Source organism: Rhipicephalus microplus, chromosome 2, assembly GCF_043290135.1.
Source record: "Rhipicephalus microplus isolate Deutch F79 chromosome 2, USDA_Rmic, whole genome shotgun sequence".
Taxonomy (NCBI): domain Eukaryota; kingdom Metazoa; phylum Arthropoda; class Arachnida; order Ixodida; family Ixodidae; genus Rhipicephalus; species Rhipicephalus microplus.
The window spans coordinates 296,398,668-296,424,504 of NC_134701.1; the positions used below are offsets into that span (position 1 = coordinate 296,398,668).

Sequence of the window (25,837 nt, forward strand, 5' to 3'; positions counted from 1 at the left end):
ATATATATATATATATATATATATATATATATATATGTATATATATATATATATATATATATATATATATATATATATATATATATATATATATATATATATAAAGGGAAAGAAGTGTATACCTAAGGGCTCGTTTTTTCCGTGTTTTAACACAATATTAAATGAGATATAACAGACAGTAATGCCAAGGAATGTACAGGGGAAGTTATTAAAACCAATGGAATGTAAATAAGAATAAAGAAAAGTGGATGAAAAAATTACCAACTGTGAGCAGGAATCGAACCTACGAACCTACGACCTTCGAAGGTCGTAGGTTCGATTCCTGCTCACAGTTGGTAATTTTTTCATCCACTTTTCTTTCTTCTTATTTACATTCCATTGGTTTTAATAACTTCCCCTGTACATTCCTTGGCATTACTGTCTGTTACATCTATATATATATATATATATATATATATATATATATATATATATATATATATATATATATATATATATATATATATATATATATAAGGGAAAGAAGTGTATACCTAAGGGCTCGTTTTTCCGTGTTTTAACACAATAATAATGAGATATAACAGACAGTAATGCCAAGGAATGTACAGGGGAAGTTATTAAAACCAATGGAATGTAAATAAGAAGAAAGAAAAAAGAAAGAAAAGTGGATGAAAAAATTACCAACTGTGAGCAGGAATCGAACCTACGATTATTGTATATATATATATATATATATATATATATATATATATATATATATATATATATTTATATATATATATATATATTAAGGGAAAGAAGTGTATACCTAAGGGCTCGTTTTTCCGTGTTTTAACACAATATTAATGAGATATAACAGATAGTAATGCCAAGGAATGTACAGGGGAAGTTATTAAAACCAATGGAATGTAAATAAGAAGAAAGAAAAGTGGATGAAAAAATTACCAACTGTGAGCAGGAATCGAACCTACGACCTTCAAATTACGCGTTCGATGCTCTAACCACTGAGCTATCACAGCGGCCCTCCCTCCATCCACTTTTTTGGGTTTATCTGTGAATTTAGAAGTAGGAGTGACAGTCAGCGCCATCTATAAGCCAAACGACGAGCGTGAAAACACTCTTATGCGCATGTTTGGCGTCACATAGCACCTGAACTTATTATGAGCGGGCAGCTGATTAATTGTCCCTCTTATACAACCTAAACACACCAAGTCTGCCAGTACGAGACCCTCGTTCAATGAAATAAGGGAAAGAAGTGTATACCTAAGGGCTCGTTTTTCCGTGTTTTAACACAATATTAATGAGATATAACAGACAGTAATGCCAAGGAATGTACAGGGGAAGTTATTAAAACCAATGGAATGTAAATAAGAAGAAAGAAAAGTGGATGAAAAAATTACCAACTGTGAGCAGGAATCGAACCTACGACCTTCGAATTAATATATATATATATATATATATATATATATATATGATTCAAAAAAGAAATTCTGTGGGTCCGGTGCAAATATAATTAAAAATAAAAGAGCACACTTACGAAAATTTGATAATTGTTTACTCTACGTTTCGGCCGTGGCACGGCCTTCGTCAAGATTAACCAATCAGGTTAATCCTGATGAAGGCCGTGCCACGGCCGAAACGTAGAGTAAACAATTATGAAATTTTCGTAAGTGTGCTCTTTTATTCTTATATATATATATATATATATATATATATATATATATATATATATATATATTGTCATGGGCTAAGTAGATGCCCGAGGATGACGACGACGAAGTGCCTAACGTGAACGTGCTCGGACTGCAGTAGTGTTGTTCGCATTAGCTCGCCAGTATATTCGCCAGTGCGCAATTGCTCGCCAGTGTATAGTTTATTCCCCGTAACATCATTGGTGGAAGGTGCGGGGTACCACTCGCTATGCAGCCCAACGAGCTGGATCTTCGCAGCGGACGGCGCATTGCAGCTACCACGATGACTGACCAGGCTACTCAATGTCAACAAGATCCGTCAGCCCCGCAGCCGATCGTTGTGGTGCAACCTCGTGACCCAGGCCCATTCAACGGCACAAGTGGCATAGACGTCGATGACTGGCTGGTTCTATATGAGCACGTCAGCAGCAGCAACCATTGGGATCTGACGCTTATGTTGGCGAACATCATCTTATACTTGCATGGCACGGCAAAACTCTGGTACGAGACACATCAAGAAAAGTTTACTAGCTGGGACGTCTGTAAGCAGAAATTGCGCTATCTATTTGGGAAACCTATCGGACGTCAAGTGGCCGCAAAGAAAGAGCTTGCGACTCGTGCCCAGACAACCACAGAGCCGAACATCGCGTACATCCAGTACGTGTTGGCTTTGTGCCGCAAGGTCGACAAGGACATGCTCGACGAGGACATAGTCGGACACATCCTGAAAGGAATTGCAGATGACGCCTTCAATTTTCTCCTGTGCAAGGACTGCTCGACGGTGTAGTCGGTCATGGAATCATGTCGTTGCTTCGAACAGGCAAAAAGTAGGCGCATAGTTCACCGATTTGACCGCCTTCCCAACACGGCGGCTACGTCCTCTTGCGAAGATTTGCCCACACTACATCAACCACCAGCGCCAGAAAACGTCACCAGAATAGTCCATCGGGAACTCGAGGCTATGGCTCCCGCTATGTCTAGCGTCAGCGCGCCAGGACACAACCTCGATGCTGTGTCAACGATACAGGCCGTGGTTCGCCAAGAGATCGCGAATATGGGCATTTCGCCACCTCATCAAAATGCCCCTGCCACTTACAGCTCGGATCCAGTCGTTGCGGCTGCCACTCCGAACCGCACGTTAGCGCCACGACGAAACCCAGCTGAATGGCGCACTCATGATGATCGGCCCATATGTTTCACGAGCCATCGGATAGGACACATCGCTCGCCATTGCCGCAGCCGTTGGACCTCATCACCTCGACCGAGCTTCTATGTTGGCGGCCTCGCTCTGAATATATATATATATATATATATAATATATATATATATATATATATATATATATATATATATATATATATATATATATATATATATATATATATATATATATATATATATATATATATATATATATATATATATATATATATATATATATATATATATATATATATTGCTACATTCATGTTGTGACATTTTGTGGGACGATGCGCGTGTGTGCTTGATGGAGAAGACGAAGAGTGGTCTCCGCTCGGTGTCTGCTCTACCGGTCTACCGCGACGCCGACCAGCGAATATTCCGTTAACGCTATCACTCGGGCTGCTCACGCACGCGACATCACCCGCACTCGCTTTCTGGCCTCTCAAAAGAACCAGTGGCATTTGTACGACAACGGCACCGTGACGTGCACTTCTTACTCGGTTCATTGGTGCTGCTGTGGTCCCCGACCCGTCAAGTTGGCTTGTCGGAAAAACTTCTTTCCTGCTACACAAATCCATATCAAGTCCTTCCTGAGGTTACTCCTGTGACATACGAAATTGCCCCTGCTGCCTCATCGCCTTCAACTGCCCCACAGACCACCGATATCGTACAGGTGGCACGCTTGAAGCCTTACCACTCTCCCGCTGACGTTGACATCTAGATGCGCCGAGACGGCGCTTCTGCCACCGGGGGTTATGCTACATGCATGTTGAGATCTTGTGGGACGAAGCACGTGTGTGCCTGATGAAGAAGACGAAGAGTGGTCTTTGCTCGGTGTTTGGTATACCGGTCACGCCGATGCTGCTGCTGGTTTGAAATATATTTCATCCACAGCCTCGTCGATACGGCGGCTTTTCCGTAACAATATTCTTACGTAGCGATCCCCATTGCAAAAACCAGTGCCACTGGGTACCAGCGCTCAGCGTCATGTGTGATTATGAGCCCAGTATGGCGCTGCTGCTCCAGCGTCCCAGTACTCTGTGCAAAATGGCTTCACAGGGTTAAAACGGGGGTGCGCATTCTCCATAAATAAAAAATATATATAAGTAAACTAGCGCGCAATCACAATGAAAAATAAAAAAAGCAAAAAGTGCAAAAAAATAAAATACCTTCTGATGGGATTCGAACTCGCCACCTTCCAATTTAGAACCGAGCACACTAACCATAAAACGTACTTGTAGAGTTGTAAATCGACTATTTATTAAAAAAAAGCGCCGTTCGACTTCATGTTTACAAGTTTCACAGTCAAGTTTGATGTGATATCTTTCGAAATAACAATTGCGCCTTGATTCGACAGTGACGACCGGCTTCCGGGCACCGAGTGATGGGCTGACATTAGCAAGAGCGCAAAGCTTTTGGAAGCATCCGCATTTTACTCTCAAAAATCTCAAACTTAATGGAGGAGCAGCCACAGATTGTCAGCTGTTGCTGCGATAACTTTTTTCCTCTGATAGTCGGTTCTCACACTCGCTACTGGCTGGCATGTACAGATGATTTAAAATGACTTGTTCAGTAGATATGCACGCACACAAGTGAATAATGGGTATTTTTCTCCGCGCAAGCGCCGATATAACAGTATACATATTTGCTGTTATATTGATACCTGCAACTAAGAAACCATCGTTGAAATTACTAATGCAATCAACCGAAAAATTATGCCAGTGTGTTAGTTCAATAAGTCGTACCAAATTACCACCTAAAAATTGCGCGTTCTTACATACGAGTCAGAGCAGTAACGGTTACTGCGCTCAGAAGGGAGCTTTCGGTGACAGCCTGCGTTGCTGAAAGCACAACACATAGATCATCGTCGCTCCTTGTGCGGGCATCGCACACGCGGATAAATGGTCTATTTAGGCTCAGGAATGTCTAAACCGTACTTTATAGTCATTCTTACTGTTTAGAATTGAGCCTAATCAAAGTAAAAAGCGCCAGCAGCTTGTGCACCGACGTGGCCTGCACGATAGGCCTCGCTGGGACGGGGCACTGGGTAAGGCTGCTCTCGAAGCAGCTGAGTTGCGATGCTTGAAGTTCCTGCATTTGAGCTTGGCAGCATTTCTAACTGTTACCTAAACTGTACCTCAAGTAAGTAGGAGGTTAATCATTGCCGGACATGCATTTATAGAGTGGCCATACCGAGCGACAGTCGCTTTTCTAGCCTACGCTGGCAGTATACAGTGGGCGTGCCAGTGTACAGATATATGCATGTATATCAATAACAACAATTAAAAAAACGCCCTAAGAAATACTAACACAATCCGCTGAAAACGTATGCCAGGGAGTCAGTTCACGAAGGCATACCAAATTACCAATTGTAAATTGCGTGTTGTTACATATCAGTCGGAGAAATACCGGCTAAGTGCACGTGGCCGGCAGATTTTGGTGACAGCCTGCGTAGCTGAAAGCGCGACGCATGGATCTTCACGGCTCCTTGTGCGAACATCTACACAAGGCAAAATAATTGATTTAGGTTAATGAATGTCTAAACTACAATGAACAATTATTCTCACACTTTAAAACATATACACCGACGCGGCCGGCACGACAATGCTCGCTGGGCCGGGCACTGGTTTAAGACTGCTCTCGACGCGGTGAGTTGGGATGGTTGAAGTTTCTGCATTTGACCTTCGGAGCATTTCTAACTGTTAGCTGAAGTAAGCAGAAGTAAAGCACGGCCAGGCATCCATTTACGCGGTGTGGCGGAATCGTACGACAGATTTTTTTTCTCGTCTCCACAGGAAAACTGTGCGAAGCGATCGAAAGAGCTCATTTACGTTTCGTCAACTTGGCGACAAAAACAATTTTCTCTTTCTGTTAGGAGTGGCGTCCAGCTCCAGGCTTATAAACACTGCAGCTTGGAATTCCTACAGCAATACACGGCTGATGCGAATATGGAAGGTATACGTGTGGGCATATGCCAAAAAGGTGCATTATAATTGCTGCGATACGTACGTGCACCACAAAAATTACGTATGCTCGGTATCTGTTGAAGTAGCATCTCTCTGTGCCGTCGAACCAAGCGTTTTGTATTCAACGACAGCGAAACGAACCACGGCACACGTATAGAGCAATGTTGCGCGCTGCGCTGGTTGAAGCAGTGCATGCTCCAGTATTCACCGGCGTTTTCCAGTGAAAATTCTAGTTCTCCAAGCGCTTCACAGGGAGCAGCAGCGGTTAAGCCAGTGCCCCTACCAGTGCGACACAGCTATTTCCCAGTGCGCCCAGCGAAATGACAGTAAATGCTAGCGTGTGCCAGTGTCTCCAGCGTGTACCAGTGCCAAGAAACGTACTGGCATCACGCTGGGGACATTGTTTTTTTTTGCAATAGGGCGATCATGGTGAAATAAACCAAATCTCAAAAGGCTGAACTACACGGTGCGCTTTGACCAGCTTTTTGTACGCTGGCGTCAATGCGCGACAACGTAACTGGTGAGGATGCATGAAATGTCCGCTTCAGGACGATCCAGACATCTGCAGTGCCGGTGTCGACGTTGGAAGCGGTTCAATTCCAAGCTCACAGGGTATATATTTTACATGTTAGTGGTTCTTATCATTCGGAATAGCTGATGTTACATGTCAAAAAAAAATGGAAAGGTAATTATTCAACGACACTGATTTCTTTTCTCCCTAAATATTTGGCACGCGAGACACAAAACGTATAATCAGGAATATTCCTAGTTGGTTCATTGACGCACGCTTCATTGCAAGGTGTCACGTTCATTCCTTTCGGTCACAATGAGTGACGCAGGGCTGGCGCTGGCCTCAGCGCTTTCCGTGTGGTTGGGTACTCCCTCTGGTGGCGTTTAAATCAGGACGCCGAGAGGCGCAACGCCAGAAAACACTGAGGCATGTGGTTTGGCCTTATGCGAACGGTCCGCTCCGCCGGTGTGGTGCTCGACATCCCCGCTTTCTAACAGTGTCGTCGCAGTGGCATACTGGGACACCACGTACTTCTAAAGGAGGGTGCACTGTTGATAGCAAAAACCTTGGAAGTCGAAATGAGTGTTCTGAACTGTTTCCTTGGCGCAGTCAGTGGCGTAGCCCAAGTAATAATTATCCTGCCATCGCCTCGACGAGTAGCTGATTACGATATCTTTCGCAATGCCACAAAACCATGACATAATTATGAAAGACGCCGTTACGGAGGGCTCCAGAAATTTCCACGGCCCAGCAGGGCTCGTAACGTGCACCTAAATTTAAGCACACCAGCTTCGAAAGTTCTGTAATGAAAATGCGCCCGGGATTTCATCCTGTGGCTTGAGTGCCATAACCCTTAGGTCACCGTTGCGAGTGAGACTTGTCTCGCACGTCATATCCATATACAGGCTGATTTTTCTCGGGGGTAATCAAGTGCAAGATCTTACAAGCTAGCTATCTAAACCTGCTTACGAGGGTAACAGTGGCGCTGCTGCATGAAGACACAATCAGATCGCAATAATGGATAATATACCATTTTCGTAGAGAAATGAAGCCCCCAAAATGTTGCGAGCAAAATGTTAAACAGATGAGTAGGATGAGTGAGCGAGTACAAAAGAAAACCTCTACAACTACAGCGGTATTCGAGGACGCGTGCATGTTTTGAAGATATTTAGTGAGCTGCACCTGTTTTTGAAACTGCGCGTGGGGCTTTCCACGCCAGCAAAAATGCTATGCGCAGATACGGGCGTGCGCGCGACGCAAATGACGCTTATGGCACCAAAAGTGGCATATTTGAGACGAATCCCCCGTGAAGAACGCAGCGCAAAAATGCACATATGCTGCCAAAACTAAGACACGACCCGCACTGTAGAATACTTTTTAACCAGCTAGATTTCTTAAGGTGCTGGATGAGCACATGCACGATCTGTAAGAGAAAAACTTTGGCTACCTCGAAACAAGAGAGCCACCAGCCTCGTCGGTGTAAGCGTGTCCTCCTCCAGAGTAGAAGAACCACATTGACAACCGGCTGCGGCGTGTGCCTCGTCACTTGCGTAACATCCGTCGCGTTCTGGTTGGCTCACGGCCGACGTGACTGATCTCAGGGCGACGGTAAAACGCCGGGAACAGCGTATCCGTTTGCCGCTGACAACTTCGTGTGGAATTCAACGGCTTCCGGCTCGTCAGTGTGAGGGTCACATCTCTCTTTCAGTGCCTGTCGCAAACTGTTTCGAAATGCTAGTTGTTTAGCACACGCAATGTCTGTCCTAAACGGAAGCCTACAGGTTAAGGCTAAGCTGTTCAGCATAGAACCTCGCTAACCTGAAATACACCTGTGCAGCCTAATTACGAGTATACCAAATCCACACACTCCCCGGCTACGTCCTAACTGTAGAGAATTAGTTAATTTAGTAGTGCACAACGAAAATTTGCAGCACTCACAGACACGGTTGCATAACGTGATAGCTTAATACTAGCACAGAATAACAACTACAAAAGAAAACGTGGCTGAATACTCCATCGTAGAAATCAGTGAAACACGAAAGTGAGACGCGTTTTCGCCGAGGTAGTTGAGTGCGTTTGGGCATTGATATGTGAGACCTTGTATGATGAATTTTTATGTTTGGCAGCCATAGCGCTGTTCACGCAGATGCAATTCTGTTCGCGCCGATAATAGTACATCGCTATCTCGCCGACTAAGAGAGGAGACGCCGCAGGCACCGAACAGCGAGGAAGGAAAATATCGGCTCCCGCTCTCAACATCTGTTCCGCCAGTTCATCAATGTGTGTCATTGAATGGATTGCATTGATCGACGCATAACATCGAGGAGAACAAGGTTACATCAATTTTCTGTGGTGGGTGAATTTTCGTCATTTTACGAGACTTTTTGTGCCGACGAAGCCGTGCTTGAGGTAGGCCTACGCCGAGCCGGGTCAACGCCACACGGGCGCGCGCCGAGTGGCATTCATCAGGGCCCAGTGGCCGCACTTTAGACATGCAAGTAATGATGGACGGATAGAGCATATTTCCTACCGAAGAGTACGGGTGGCAAGCAGCAGTTTCCAAGCGAATGTCGACCAAATCTGCTGCTAGCGGGGACTCTGCCGGAGCTGGGCCTAACATGGACGCGGCGTCTAGAACATTTGAGAACGGCAATCAGGTCAAGAACAGAGTCACCATGGCGTCCTGCATGCCCTATATGCCTAAAAATCACTTCAAGATCATCCTACGACCACGTGGTAGCATCAATATTACCAACATGGGTTTCACCAAGGTAGGCAAAGCCATCATAGAAGCTGCAGGTTTGGGCTTGGATCAGACGGCGTCAGACATCATCTGCCCGAATGCCAGCCAGAAAGAACATAATGGTAGCAAGTACACCGGAGCGGCAAAATGCTGAGAGGTACGTGAGAATAAGATCAATAAACTTGGGTGGTTGCAATTATGAGATCAACGCCTATGAGACTCCACCAGACGATACGTGCAAAGGAGTGATAAGAAACATCGACGTCGCCGACGGGCCGGTGGAGCTTGAGAAAAATATTGTCAACCCAAGAAACCCCTTGGCGCAGCGTGGCTAAAAAAATTAAGAAAACCGGCACGGTGGTCATCGCCTTCGACGGTTACAAGGTTCCAAATTTCGTCAGGTATGGTCCGATCCTGTTGAAGTGTTCACTCTACGAGAAAAACATCCATATATGTTATGCTTGTGGCTGGCTCGGACACAGAGCTGACGTGTGCCACACCCTGGAGAAGACCATGTGAAGAGGATGTGGCGCAGTAAACGTGATTAAAGAACACAGGTGTCAACCCAGATGTAAACTTTGCGGTGGTCCACACTTCTTGGTGGACAAGATGTGCAGACAGCGTTACACAATTCCATACGTTGTCAGAAGAAGAGGTGAAAGAGCAATGACAACCAACACTGAAAAGGAACAAGACGACAATCCGCTGAACCTGCACTCATCCGAGCTGCACTCCACGGCATCAGCTCCAATGGACGACTCGAAGCCAACAGCAGCATCTTGCGGCAGATCCAGGTCCCGAAATCACTCCCTATCCAGAGGAAGGAGTGTATCCAGATCCAGAAGACGGAGTGCATCCAGGTCCAAATTCGTGGTAAGGTCTGGGAATCAGAGTCCATTGATCAACCCGGAATCCGAAGGAAGCATTGGTTCCACGTGGGTCGACAAAGTCAAGGGAGTGGCAATGACGGACAAGACGCCAACTACCACAGGACAATCTTTCGACAACAAACGACTTGCGTAGGCCGATGGTGCGCGAACCGAACCGGTAAGTGTCATGCTTTGCGACCCACCCCCAGAGCAAAGTAGCGAAATAGAGAAGCTCAAGAAATAAATTGAATAACTAAGGGAAACGAACAAAAATACGGGTACAATATTATCAGCAATTAAAAAAACTTTTAAGTGAACTGAAGCAGGCCGAGAACAAAAACACGCCAAAGGAAACGCCAGTTCCCGTGCCTGTGGGTGATGGGACCATGTCGGCCAAGCGCAGATTCGTCGAAAGTAAGCTCAAGAATACTGAGACGCACAATGAGGGAATAAAACAAACGCTAGCCTCATTTACAGATAAATTGAAAATTATCATGGACAGCATATCACAGTTGACTATAAGTATGGGACAAATGCAGAGTACATCAAATGATCCTAGGGAAGGGCTTAAGGCATTTAGCGAAAGAGTGAAAACTCTTGAAATGATGAGTATGTCCGGCAACGACAGAGCGCAGAGTGAACCATCGTTCTTCAGAGCCGCCATGATTTCCAAGGCAGGAGATACGAATTCCTATATGGACCACACTAAAAGAGAATTTCGAGTGTGGCATTGGAATTTCGGGAGGTATAACAACAAACGTGCCACCCTTCAGCAATATCTCAGATCACTGCAATCTAAGCCGGATATAATATCGCTCCAAGAAACTGGCTATGGATACGTCACGCTCACTGGGTATAGAGCTATAGAGTGCAAAACCTATGGTAGAGACTTATATGTGTTTGTAAATAAGCAGTTGACACACATCTCTCACAATCTGGGCATTCGGGACAAGAACTTAGAGTATCTCATGGTGGAGGTATTAGTGCCAGTCTCATACAAAAAAAATAAAAACATAACAGTTTATTTGTCCTCAACATTTACAGTAACCCGAAGCACTACAAGCAACAGTACAAGATAAGTTTCGAGAAAGCTACTAAACTACCGGAAGCTTGGCCCCTAATCATATTAGGAAGGTCAACGCTGCTCATGAACTCTGCATATATACTGTGATAAACCCCAAAGGCAGGAATCTATGGCAACACGCGGACAAGCAAGACCTGGTCTGGATTACGTATAAAGGGTATCCCACAAGAATCGGCAATTCTGTCTGTAGAGACACCACACCCGACCTAACCTTTGTCAAGAACGTAGAGCATTCCATATAGACAAATACCGGTCATAACTTCGGAAGTGATCACTATGTTCTCGAGGTTAAGCTGGAGGTTAATAAAGGCCGCACTCGAGAAATTGAGGTTGTTGATTGGGATGTCTTTCGCAGAATTAGAACGCAAAGCGAACCAAATGCTGCCAAACCAAGCCTCAAAGAGCGGTGTGACTCCATCGGGAATGATATCAAATCAGCCACCAGAAGTCTTCTCACTGACGCTAACGTGGAAGCCTTGGATTCTAAACTAGCCCACTTAATTGAAGCAAAGCAGGCCATTGCTAAAAATGGCGGACTCAAAGACGCAATTGTAAACTAAGGAAGAAAATAGCAGAACTGAATAAACAAATCAAACTGCACTGCACCTACCTAAGTAAGCAGCAGTGGGATGAATTTTGTGAAACGATCGATGGGCAGATCAGGAACGGTAAAGCATGGAAACTCAATAAGTGCCTCCTAGACGAGCAAGGCACCAGGTCCAACCAGAGACACTGTCTTGCCCGGGCCACACACGCAGCCCTTAAAAATCAACACAATGAAACAGTTACTAAACAACTCATAGACAAATACCTACCAGTCGCCGAGGACCCAGAACGATTTCCATGATCGGAATACCGGGGAGCCCCTCAGCCGGAGCGGGATCGACCCTTCACTTTATCTGAAATCCGAAGAGTGTTGAGTGAGTTAAACAAAAAGTGTGCTCCTAGCCCAGATGGGGTGACCAACAAGTCACTCAGGAATGTGGACGAGCACTCTAATGATTCACCGATGGATTTCATTAACGAAGCATGGAATTCGGTTGAGGTTCCAGATGAATGGAAACTTTCTCAAGCTATACAACACAAAAACCGGGAAAACCTCCATGTCTGGAGAACTTGCGACCAATATCACTAACATCATGTGTAGGAAAAGTTGCCGAGCATACAATCACCAACAGGCTTAGGTATTTCTTGGAGGACAACAAAATATACACCTACAATATGTTAGGCTTCAGACCCTCACCATTTGCTCAGAATGCTATGAAGCAGATTAAACACCACATTCTAGACGGATACTCTAGAGATACCAAAGTCATCCTCGGACTAGAAATGGAGAAAGCATTCGACAACATTAGGCACAAATACATCCTTCAAACGATAGAGGAAATCGGACTTGGATCGAAAATGTATATTTACATAAAATCTTTCTTAGGAGCACGTACAGCGAGGTTAAGGGTGGGAGACACCGAGTAAGACGTGGTTCAACTCGGTGATCGTAGAACCCCTAGGCTTGGTGATCTCTCCCGTCCTCTTCAACCTGTACATGATCGGCCTGTCCAGGAAACTGTGCAATATCAGCAACATTCACCACACCATCTATGCTGATGACCTTACCATATGGTGTGCTGGTGGTAGTGAAGGGCGGGTACAAGATGCACTCACAGAAGCGGTGCAGACAGTGGGAGAATACTTGAGGCTCACTGGTCTCATGTGCTCCCCCACAGAAATCGGAGTTGTTACTTTACAGAAAAGAAAAAAAGGGGGGAGACCTAAGGGATAAAAGCCACTATCTGAAAGTGACATAAACGGGGTAAATGTACCCAGAGTCGACACGATGAGAGTACTGGGCTTTCTTATAGATGCAATCAGATGGCACTCAAGAAAATTATCTTCGAGGCAGAGAACGCATATTGGATGATCAGAGTACTTGCAGGGAGACAAAAAGGCATGAAAGAGGACACTCTTATCAGGTTGATCAACTGTTTCGTGCTATGTCATATTTCATATGCGGTTTCTATGTATAACTGGACACAAACCCAATTAATGTAGCTTGACGTGGTGATGAAGAAAATCATCAAAAGTGCACTGGGTGTCCCGCTTCGCATCAGCACTCATAAATTGCTCGAGTTAAGGGTACACAACACAACTAGAGAAATTGCGGAGGCTCAAGAAAAGTCACAAATAGCAGGACTCTCTACAACTTGTACGGGGAGATCGATCCTCGATAGAACCCTGATCAACCCTGTCATCGACCAAGAGACGTACTCCAAGATACCACAGGACTTTGATGAGAGCATCATCATTGCCCCGTTGCCAAGAAATATGCACCAAACCTTCAACGTCGCCAGAAGGGTGGACTCTGCTAAGGCTTTACTGATGAAGATGGATAAAGGAGGCAGGGGGGCTTGCTTAGTCGACTCAGCCTAATCTAAAGATCGAAATAAGTTTGCCGTGGTAGTAGTTGACCACCAGGGCAGGTGTACCAACTGCGCCACGGTTTAAACTTCCAAACTGGAAGTCGCTGAACAGGTTGCCATCGCATTGGCCCTGACAGATTATCGATACACAGAGATATACAGTGCCTCAAAACGAGCCATTAGAGCCTTCAGCAGGGGCAGCATCAGACCACAAGCAGTTTGAATTAATAATAGTAAACAGGCCATTGATACACATTACATATATTGGTTCCCAGCGCACCTTGGATCACTCGATGACACTCCGCCCCGCCGCGGTGGTCTAGTGGCTAAGGTACTCGGCTGCTGACCCGCAGGTCGCGGGTTCGATTCCCGGCTGCGGCGGCTGCATTTCCGATGGAGGCGGAAATGGTGTAGGCCCGTGTACTCAGATTTGGGTGCACGTTAAAGAACCCCAGGTGGTCAAAATTTCCGGAGCCCTCCACTACGGCGTCTCTCATAATCAAATGGTGGTTTTGGGACGTTAAACCCCACAAATCAATCAATCGATGACACTCCCATGAATCCAAATTATTCGGTCAACAGCATTGCCCGTGAACTTACGGACCGGGACGCTTTTAAACGTCGCTTCAATTCTGCTGGATTAAAAAATCTACAACGGGATACACCCATGACATATAATGAAATTACTAAACATTACTACCTGGGGAGGAGAGAGTTTGCACCCCCTCACAGCAGACTAAGCAGAGCACAAGCGGTCACATTTAGGCAATTACACAGTCTTATTACTCACCAGCACAGGTAAAAGAATGGTACGATATAAAAGATATGGATGCTGTTTGCAAGGCATGTAAGAAAGAAGTATGCACGCTTAAGCATATGCTCTGGGAATGTGGGTCGCTTGGCCTTGGCATTTCACGGGAACGGTTTACAGGAATGATAAATTCTCACGACCATATCCCCCGAGTCCTGGCTGACCAGTACGGCCATGACAGGTCTAGGAGGCTTGACCTCCCAGTCCCAACGTGGGATTAGCCAGGCAGGTGGCTATACTCTGTATAGGACGTATAAATGAAGGTATTTCCATCCATCCATCCATCCATCCATCCATCCATCCTGCTGACTAAGGCCAATGATTGTGTTTCAACCATTGTGGTAGCTGACGTTGTTACGTCGGCACAACATGCCTTGAAGTCAGCGCAGAAACAACACCAGCAAGCACACGCAGCACTCCGTTCCACCACAAGGACGAAGCAACGAATGCAATAGCAACAAATAAGAATGTCCCGCGACCAGCAGCAAGTAGTTCGGAACTTGCAGCGCTCTGATGAAACACAAAGTACGCACGAAAAGAATACACAGAGAACGAGTGGCAACTTTCATAGCTCGCCGTTTGAAAACACGACAGACGAATGAAATGAGCGCGCAAGTATACGCACGACGAGGGCGAACCAAGAACTGTCACTGCTGTTGCTTCTTCATCAGCACGCTCTTTTCGCTGCTGCGAGCGTCGTTCGTTCTCCCGTCAACATTACGGCCCAAGTAGAAGACACCCCTCTCCCAAGAGAAATGCCCGCGCATGGGCGACCACGCCCCGCAGCGCAGGCGCCCATGCATCGCGACGAGCGAGACGATAAACTAGCCTTTCCCGAGCATGCCGCCATCTTCATGACTACGACAACACGCTTGAGTACTTCCGAGCTGCATGTACTTAAAGCGATATATGTGAGTATAGGGTAGACAGAATCGTTTCGCCACAACGAATGGTGCCCCCAGAGATCCGCTTTTGGACGCACATCTCAGAGGCCGTGCGTCAGCTCTTAATCACGTTAGCCGTTGAAATAGGTTTAACGTGGCCGCTCGCCTGACGCATCTGGACGGTCATTACGTATTCCCTGCATCGTTCTTTGAATATCTTATCACGTCGATACGCAAGTTCTGACTTGTCAAACATTTAAGTGTCCTGTTACTGTGCATTGGTCCGTTGACGGTATCAAAGTTTACGACTCACCGTTTTTTTTTCGTAGCTGAATGCGTTTCGGCGAAGTGGACAGCGCGAGAATTGCGTCCAACCGCCGGAGTATCCGCGGTCACTCAGGGGTCAGAGCACTAGGCACTCCCGCTGAAGTAAGTCTCTTTACATAGCTTCTATTCGTTTTCAATGCCTTCCTCGGAAATCAACCTCAAGATAAAGTGACACCCAGTGATAAAGATTACGGATGGCAGATCGAGTTGTTCGTGCCAAAATAAAGTACGAGGACGACACGTACGCATGTGCGGCCGGTCGCCTCTGCGAGCCGCTCCGTGAGAGTGTACGTAGGGGAGTGCTCGGAAAGGTCGCAGCATCAATGCACAGAAACTGAAGTCCAAAATGGATCAGTCTGCATGTGGCGCTGTGGTCGGTAGTTGGTACTGTGCTGTAAGAGCTTCACGCGGCTCCACCAAAGATGTTCAGGGCTTGAATGCCCGTTTTCCCCTAAAAAATTCCGTGTTCAAACCACAGCTGTAGGTCGTGCATTTTTATTGTGGTGTACTACATTTTACAGCTGTATTAGAACACGACGCGGTAGTGCACAACTGTAAAGTACTCAATGTAGCATTGCAGATCAAAAAAAATTCAGAACTGCACGTATCCGCGATTGTTTACGTAAGAAATTTAGCAAAACTACATTGCTCTCACTGCGCGAGCTTTCTGTCGACAATGTGCAAGTTTCGTTCCCGATTCTACATCATGCATTCATTTCAAGATCAACACTACTTGGCAAGCGCCGCAATCTGACGGCGCAATCAGACCCTTGTCTTAAAGCCACGCTACTAAACTAGAACGCCACAACACAATAACAGCGACGTTCATTCAGCGACATCGATGTTTATTTATATGTATAAGCTTGTTAGCTTCCCAGAGTCTTTACACATGGGTTGAAAGCTTTTGGTATGTATGAGCGATTGTTTTGTTCAGAACTGACTGTATACATGGGCTGTACTGCCTTAGACACTCGCAATAAACGATGCAAACTTTACTTGATTGACGTTGTTTTTGCCAGCCGAGGCCAGCCAAGTCACCTGGCAATAATTAGAGAGGCGAACCGTGATTAAGCAACAACGAGAAAAAAAACAAAATACCAGAAGAAGCGAGCAGCGTAAACAAGCAGTGAACCACTCTTCCTGCCACAAAAAAAAAGGCCTCTGTTTAATGATGATGATAACACTAGCAGCGCCATCTCACCTCGCGGCATATCAGTGCAGTACGCTGTCGCTACTTATTTACACGTTATTTTGATACAACAGTCCAAACATACAGGGTCTGTTCTCTAAAGTGGTAGGTGTTCTTTAACACGCATGCGTGGCTGGCCTTGGGAGGTTCCCCACAGGCAGTCCCTTTGCAGTATGCCGGCTCAATGGCTACAGTGCGTTGCGTCGGCGGCGCTGACTGTCCGCGCACTTTTCACGCCGTGAGAAAGCAGGGCGCTTTGCAGAATTCGAGCAATGTTTCTTCGGAATGGGGCGGGAATGTGTTGTGCTGAACTGCAACAGTGGTTTCGCATCCTGCAAGAAGAAGGTAATTACCTTCTTAGTGACACGGTGCGTTTTCAAGTTGGGACTCACGGCATACATAGCACAGATCGGAAGCTCACGCCTCGTGACTACGTTTGTGCGAAATATTTCTGAAACGGTGACTCTGCCACGGCATGTGATATGACATATATACATGTTACATGATCCTGCATGACATTCATATAGCTTTTTCTTTCTTTTCGAAGCAGCTTCTAGCAGTGTTGTAGCTTTGTACTCGAACGGCTGCATGTCATGAAAAATGCGGGGATGCGATTCCTACGTAAAACCGAAGACATTTGTATCTGTCTCAATTTGGGGTCATGGAAACGCTCATTTTTTCTTCCCAACGAACTACGATGACACTGACCTCCCTGCAAAGCGAGCTCTGTAAAGCTTTCGCAGCGGAATTGCCAGCCGGCGACGACGCACTCAGTGTGACGTGAAGATCGAACGGCGAATCATAGTGGAGTGGTTATAAACGAGAGCGTGGTGACGGCGGTGCGCGCATCGTTCCTCCTCCGAGTTTCCCGACAGGGGGAACGTAAGTGCTTTTTCAGGCGAGCGCAGTTTCACCTCCTCCGTCGATGGGACGCGTACAGGACGGACGCTTCGAGAAAGACGATGGAGAAAGCGTGTTGCCTCGAGGAGCCATGGAGTAGACCTTCAGGATGGCACCACTTTCATAAGGCTAGATGTCTCCAAAGAAGTTGCTGGCGGACCATCGCAATAAGTCTAGGCTGGCAGCACCATATTACACAGTGATTGGCAGCGGAGCGGTAAGCCACCAAGACATTCAGCACCACTGAGGTGCTCGGCTCAAAAACCATCTCTGTCATGCCTCGGAAACACGAGATCGAGGCTCCCATTCTATATTAAAGTAAGGTAAACACCTCTACACAATCGAAGTGCTCATGTATGAAACCTTTGTAAGATGATACGATGAATGTCCAACACTGGCCTAACCTGGTGTGAACCTTGTGTGTCATTCTTTCGTCGACCGCCTTCCTGGTGACACCAACAGCGTTTCTGGTCTGTCAGATTGGAGAGACTCCATCATATTATCACCAGTGCAGTGCACTGCACACGTAGAGCATGAGGAAATGTTAAAAGCGAATTCCCCAATATTAAATTTTTTCGTGCTCTTTCGCTTCGTACACATTTCAACGCAATGAGTATTCTTATTTGCATTATTTTGACACAAAAAACAGTGTGAAATAAAAATGCACGTATCACTATTGTTTGTTTGCAGCGACGAACTTAATTCCCGAAATGCTGAGTCGTTCCATACGCGAAGTGGAGACATCACGTGCATCCCCTCGAACAGTGCGAATATGACGAGTGCACCAGGCGGGCCATTCTGACGAGAGGCGTCTCAAAAGGACAGTCATGCGTGGAACGTTGGTCTGCGGCCGAGGCTAGTGAGATTTAATTCTTGCTTAGGACGTTTCAGATTGCGTTATTTGCTTGCTGCGAATGAAGGCCAATCAGGCCAACGTGTGCGCAACAGCGACTAATAATAATAATAATAATAATAATAATAATAATAATAATAATAATAATAATAATAATAATAATAATACACATTAAAATTACAAATTTCAAATTACAAATTTTACAAGTATAATAGTATATTTTGCCATATAATAGTATATGGCAAAAATTAGGCAGTGGAGTTGTCTTACCACGGAACAAAAATTTTATTATTTCTGTTTAGGCACCACAAATTTTGGATTGGAGATTTTTTCTAGAGTCACTATTACAATGTTCATTTGGCCATTTTTTTTTGCATTGCGTAGCTTCGCGTACTGCAAAAGTATTCTGACATGCTTTATATGGCTCAGAAGATTACTGCGCTAATTGGAGATGTGAAGTGCTCATGTATGATTTTTTCATTACTTGGCGAGTTTAGCTAAAGCACCCTGTAGATGTGGGAAGATGTAAACTATAAAGTGCAGTGCACCGCAATCAGACCCTATGCGCATTGAAAAGAAGCTATAAGCACGTGGTGGACTCACAGAAACCGCACCGCTGTACAATGAGATACTTTGAGTCATAGCATTTATCAGATTTATCGGCGCCGTGCCAACGTACATAGCAAATGGTTGTACTCTGTGAACAAAATCAGGCAAAAAAAAAACGACAGCAAAAAAGAAGACTTTTGTGACAGAATCCAGGAATGGTTGCTAGAATACGTAAGCATGATGGTCAATTTACCAGCGTTTTCGTTTAGGCTCCTAGAAGCAGCTTTCAACTTGTGAAATGACAATTACTCAGTGCAGTTAGTGCTTATAATGTGAAGTGAATCCCGCTTTAAATATTGTCGTCCCAATTGATTTGAAGGTATGCCCGATGGCGCGAACGTGTCTAGATATCGGCAAATGGAGAATAGAGTGTACGTTGTGATTATTGAACCGGTACCAAAACGCATTGTTTGAGCGATATACAGCGACTTCATACTGGAAAACTCAAGCATATGAACTACATGATCTGTCTCAGCAGAAAACACTACAAATTTTCGAGCTAAAGTCATCGGCAGTGCTTTTAGCCGCAGTGGTATTAATCTGATTGCATGTCTTTCGTTAAAGATTGCAACTATAATGACAACCAGCAGAAGACATATATTTTTATTACGAAATTTGGAGGATGTATTGATGTTCTGCTAATTCTTAGTATGCCCATACATTGCACGGAGTGGCTCTGGAAAAAACTTTTGGGCGCTCGCTTTGCGTCCGCACGTTGGAATGTTTCTCAAGAATTGCTGACATTGGGCGTGGGCGCCTAATGCGCGAGTACAAGGTTTCTTGTTTAACGCCATATACTTATTACTGCTGTTGTGATTCGTTGTGGAGTGTTCTGTGAACTATGCACCGCTATTTTGTTCTTGATGCGCATATATTCCGATTGTGGCACAGTGCGCTAAGAGTACACATCTACTTACCCATATATAGAGGCGGTAACATGAAGTACATTCATGCTGACGAAGGCTTGTCCCCAAGCGGAAACATTATTAAAACGTCGATTTCACTCTCATGTGACAGTGCCGACGGACACTTTCACGTCCTGCAATTGTTACAGTAATAATAACACATGGGTTGTAACGCCTCGAAATAACGGCATGTCAATTACGGATTCTGCACACGCAGGACTCCACAACCGCTGGGGGTTGTTTAACGTGTACATAAGAGTGGCGTTAACAAGGGTACTTAGTAATGGTGTGGGAAGTTGGGCGAGTTTATTCGACATCTTGGTAACATAAGAAAAGAGTATCTAGCCTCGATCCGTGCCGGCCTTGATCGCGAGAAAAATGCCCGTGCGGTGCCGAGATCACGGTGCGGTGTGAAAGCAAGCCTGACTGCGTGCAAAAGTTCGAGCCACAGCCGCTTCGACGGCGCCAAGCTGGAGGTGGTAGCCCCATTATACAACCAAACGAAAACAAAAAAAATACATATCCTTACACTCCTTTTCGTACTCTTATTCTTAGCGTTCTCAAAGTTATGAAATTTTACTTTGACGTAACGCAAGCGAGCTTTACCTAAGTAGGGTACTCACACGAAAAAAAAAATCGGGTAATATACAATGGCAATGTGCTGTTCGTACCCGATCATAATGCTTGACGCTCGGCGAACACGAAACCCTGTAAGTGGCATGCTTCTCTAATGTCCAAACTAATACGGCAGCGAAGAAACTAAAACAAACAAACAAAAACAAACACGCTTTTTTCGATACACCAAGGGTGTGTCTACGACGGCCACATATCATATCACATATCTCTAAGATTGGCACCCCGAACATTAAAAAATACAGCCTATCTCACATGTATTAGACCGATTTTGGAATACGCATGTCCTGTGTGGGACCCGATGCAGGCGAACTTGATTGATAAGCTTGAAAAAATACAAAACAGAGCTGCGCGGTTTGTTTTAGGGCGGTACGAGCGGAGAGACAGCTGCAGTGCTATGAAAGCTGAATTGGGTTGAGAATTGCTTTCTTTACACAGGAAAAAACTGCGTTTGAAGTTTTTCTTTTCTGTTTTTCATGGGCGGACTGGGATTGGCCGTCATAACTATTTCAGTGAACCCAGCTACATATCTAGTCGACATAGCCACCGACGCAAAGTGAAAGGGTATCGAGCAAGAACGACCATGTTTTACAATTCCTTTTTTGTGATGACCATTAGAGATTGGAACCGGCTGCAAGACAAGCAAGTGTGCTGTATAAACGAAGAATTGTTTTATTCCAGTCTGTAACCCCGCTGCTGTAACGCCTTTTTGAGCAAAGCGGGGCACTCAGCGAATGAAGAATAAATAAAGAATAAAGAATACTTCGTGCGAAATGCGGCGGCGATCTGTCTGGCACGGTTATGTATAGAAAAACTGCCGATCCATTGCCATTCGTTGGTGTCGACATAACGACAAAACACCGCGCTCTTATCTGCGCACTGACGTGAAGCCAACATCTTAGGGTGTGTGAAACGTTTTTTTTATTATATTTCATCAGCGCTACGTCACTGCATGCGTCATGGCGGGAATTTTGAATTTTTTAATTGTGATTTGAGGGTACGTGGTGTCGTTCAGGCGAACTAAACCGCTCGTTTCCCGAAAAGCTGGATCTGATATGCCTTTTGTAAAGTGTAGCCAACCCTTGTTATCCTGACATTCACATGCACTTGAGTTTATTTTTCTGCGAAGACAATTTGGGAACTAATATGTCACTATGTAGGCATCCGTTGTATTACAGCGCCAAGCATTCTGCTTACTGCTTGGTGGAATGGCCCAATTCAGTTTGCGTTGTAATAAGGCGAATAATTAGAAGCCGCCTTAAAGATCTCAGGAAGCGGATTCGAAAAACATTGTTAAGTAAAATGGTCCGTTTTTTCTTATAAACGTACCAAGGGGTAATTTCAGGTGATTCCCTATAAGCACTGACTATCTTACTATCTTACTGTCGTTAGGTATACCGTCTGCGCGTACCTTAATAGGTACACGCGGATGGTTTACCTAACGCTTGAATTTCATAGCGATTACCAGTGCCACCTGTATCACGCATTTTAACTTATTTACCACGAATGCGTTAAACAGAGCAGCTTTTCTATTTTAGTTTTCCTTTATTTAGGCCTCCCTATTTTTTTACTACAAAATGTCAGGTAATTGTAGCTATCAATAGCGGGTATAGCGATGTCGTACCACGATGACTCGTGAAACTATGCTGCCACGCACTCTTATTATTGTTATTTTCACTTTGGTGTGATCGGGTCACAAAAAAAAAAAAAAACTTATGACCTCTCGAAGAAAGCCGCCCGCAACGTTTCGTAAACTTCGAGATTGTCTCAGATCTACTTCAAGTCTCCCGACTCCGTTCTAGCACCACTACCTTTTCTGCATCCTTTTTTCCGCTGCGCAGCTGCAGAATGGAATGGCCTTCCTCACGACATTGTTTCTATCACTTGTCCATCACGTTTTGTTCAAAGTGTATCTATGTACCTGTCTCGTTAATAAATTGTGGCATTAGTTACATCTCTGTACAACCCACCCCTTATGTAAGACCCCCTTGAGGGATCTTTAAGGTAATAAAGTGAAGTGAAGATGCAAATCAAATAAATAAATATAAGAACACATGGTCAAAGTTTCCGGAGTCTTCCACTCGTGCCGTCTTCACCATGATATTGTAGTTGTTGGACGTAAAACGGATTCACAGGCCATAACACTGGTCGGTGTGATCGCATCTGTTTAGGTAGATACAAGCCACGTTCTGCCGATGATCGAATTACCCAAGGCACTTATCAGGGTAATGCGCGCTTAGCCTGGGCTTTGCGTTATTTTCTGCACGCAAGTTATCTCATTAGTGAGTTTCGTTTCTGCCAGAGTGGCTGCCGCTTTCTTCATGGTCACCACCACGTGACAACACAAAAGGTTCGAGGCATTTCTGAAGCACACATGTTGTCCGCATGAGAAAAATATTGCAAGTTAGTGAACATATAGATGACGAACTCCAGGAGATCAGAAGAATAAGAAACGTAATATCAGCTTTATGCGCTCTACGTATAGGCTTTTGTACACAGTGTTCCGCAAAATTTTTGCTAGTAGCATTGTCGCTGCTGTAAACCTGCGACTGCTATCAGAATTGACATGCTAGAACCACTGTTAGAAAAGTGGGGTCTTCTGTTTAACTGCTAAAAGCAGCTAAAACACATCCCAATAAGATGCTTGGAAGTAAACTAATTTACTTGGAGCGAAAAGTTGTGAGATACCAACAAACATTTCATAAAAATGATCTTCAGCACATTTCAGAAGTCGTCAACCAGTCATTTTTGTGCATATGCGTTCACTACTAAATTGTGGGGGTCTTTAACCAGAAATTTGCGAACGTATCGAAGTATCTTAAGATACTATTGGCAAGTATCGTATCGGATACAGTTTTTGCGGCAGTATCCTGTATCTGTATCTCCAATATTTTTTGCCTCCGTATGTTGTAGCGTATCGCGATACAATATCAAAGTATCTTTGCCCAGCCCAGTAATAGAGGTACCAGTTACCTACAGAGTATCTAAAATAAAATAAGATACACGTATCCTCGATAGCGCCTAGCCCTGGTTTGAACCCCCATGTGAAGAGTATAATTTATCTTTGCTCGAAATATTCATAACCAAAAATAAATTTCGCAGCATATTTCTAGCCCTATATTTCATTTCATTGAACCCCAAAAAGATCACTAATGACCTCAAGACATTGTGAAAGCAGGCAGTAATTTCTTACACTGTGCACAGACTGAATTGCGCGATATACACATGTTTAGTTTTTAAGATTCCTTTGAATTCGCTCCATTATCATTGTTGCTATTTCTATTTTTTGGGAATTTGGACTGGATTTTTCTATTTTTTATTTATTATTATTCGTTGTTGTGTTCGAGTGCAAATTTGCTGACTGTTTGCCACTGCTGCCATGCTAAAAGGTGGCTGTGGGCCTTTGTCAAGCTGCCTCTATCGGAGATCAGCTTTTACCTGCAGCTGTCCTTCATTGAACTATTGATGAAAACTAAAAGATTATTATTAATATTTTGCAGCGAAATGCAGAGCGTGTAACGCCGTGTCAGCGCACACACGTCTGAAGGGGGGGCTTGCCTGCTGTCCGATGGCGGAGAGGCTGCCCGACCTGCGAGATCGGCCCCCGTGCTTGGCGCTGCGCGGCCTGTCGGCCTCGCCCAGCCGTCCCGAGCAGCTCGAGCTGTGTGGCCGGAAGTCGGAGCCACGCCGGTTGACCATCATCACCGCCATGGGCATCGGGCTTTTGCCGCCGCCACCCGATGGCCGAGACATGTCCTGTCGACCAAGCACAAGTTGTCGCCATACGAATGCAGCAGTTGCCGCTTTTACGAAGCAGTTGTGCTTCTTTCCTAATGAAGGAGCAAGCAAACGTGCATTTCGTACAACCAGAGTGAAACGAGTGTGGCAACACGTGGGAGTACTCTTGCCAATTACCAGTTGATACGCACATGCACCAACAGTGCTGTCTCCGTACATAGAGAATCAGCAGCCGACGATAAGCCAGATCACATCGATGCATCAGAGCGTCCAGTTATGCGACGAGCGATGAAAACAACGCGCCTGCTACATAGCACTCGTATGTTATGACGAAAGAGGCGAGATATTTACGGCTGGTATATTACGTAGCGGGAAAGGCAATGTCGCCGGAGCCAACGTACGTGGATACTGTGGCTAATAATAATAGTAATAATAATAATAATAATAATAATAATAATAATAATAATTGAGGTTTACTATCCCAAAAACGAGATACGATTATGAGAGGGGCCTCAGTGGACGTCTTCTGAAATTTATACCTCGTGGTGTTCTTTAACGTGCGCCAAAATCTAAACACAGAGGACACAAGCGTTCTCGCCTTCATTGAAAATGGAATCGCCGAGACCGCGATTAAATGCTGCGACGTGCGGGTCTGATCACCATAACCAGTAGAGCTCCGAGGCGGGCTCTAAAAATGTTGGCTCTTACGATAGCTATAGCGCGAGAACAGAACGACGACACAGAGACAACAAGAAGGATACGAAAGGCACGTGTCATTCTTAATGTTTCTGTGTCGTCGTTTTGTTCTCGCGCTGTAACTATCGTCATGCCATACTAACTAGCCCAAGCTGCCACACTTCTAAGTTGGCTCTTACACCGTTGGCTGCTGAACGATACCGTCTCTGCCTAAACTGTCTGCATGCACTAAATACGCGCCGCGCTTTCTGGATGCGGTTAGATTGTGATCAGAGTAGGAAGAGAGAAACAAGCTTTCGTGTCCTCACCATGCGCAGCTACGACGAACACACAACGAAATCCGGGATCTCCAGTGCAGTCGGTGCGCCACGCGTGAAAGCGTCGCTGCCTGTCAGTCATACCTGACTGACGGGGCTTTCTAACGACTCTTATCGTTGCCTCCTTTGTTCACCATTGTCTGCACTTCTACCATATTTTGCTGGCTCTGATAAAGCATCCTTATCATGGCAGCTAAGCACAAAGGCGTCCTCCGTGTTAATCGAGTCGGCATAATACAATTTCACTGCCGGCCCTCGTTCAACTTAAGAAACTGTCATCGCGTACTAATTTAAAATGACCCTCCTCGATTTTTCGTTACAACTTTATTATCACTTCTACAATCGCTCGCACGTGTCAGACTGTTTTATTGATTGTTTTATTTTTATTGATTTATTTCTGCTCACGAAAACTCCTACCAATGCTCGGAGCACACCAAGCAGCAAGCTTCGCTTTGAGATCGCTTTTTGTGGCGAGTACACGCAGGGATAGA

General features: G+C 45.0%; 1 protein-coding gene across 2 annotated transcripts in view; it reads right to left on the minus strand.

Annotated features, from left to right (window-relative positions):
• LOC119178576 (proton channel OtopLc) overlaps nucleotides 1-25,478 on the minus strand; it is a 114,911-nt gene extending 89,433 nt beyond the window's left edge. The window contains exons 1-2 of one of the 2 annotated variants that reach the window (XM_075882305.1): nucleotides 25,338-25,478; nucleotides 24,154-24,351 (exon numbers count right to left, since the gene is read on the minus strand). In XM_075882305.1, coding sequence (XP_075738420.1) covers nucleotides 24,154-24,351; nucleotides 25,338-25,340 — 201 coding nt within the window. In that variant the 5' untranslated portion in view covers nucleotides 25,341-25,478. Of the gene's footprint in view, nucleotides 1-24,153; nucleotides 24,426-25,337 lie in introns of both variants that reach the window. The other variant, XM_075882303.1, reaches the window with a different exon arrangement.
• Nucleotides 25,479-25,837: the final 359 nt, after the last annotated feature.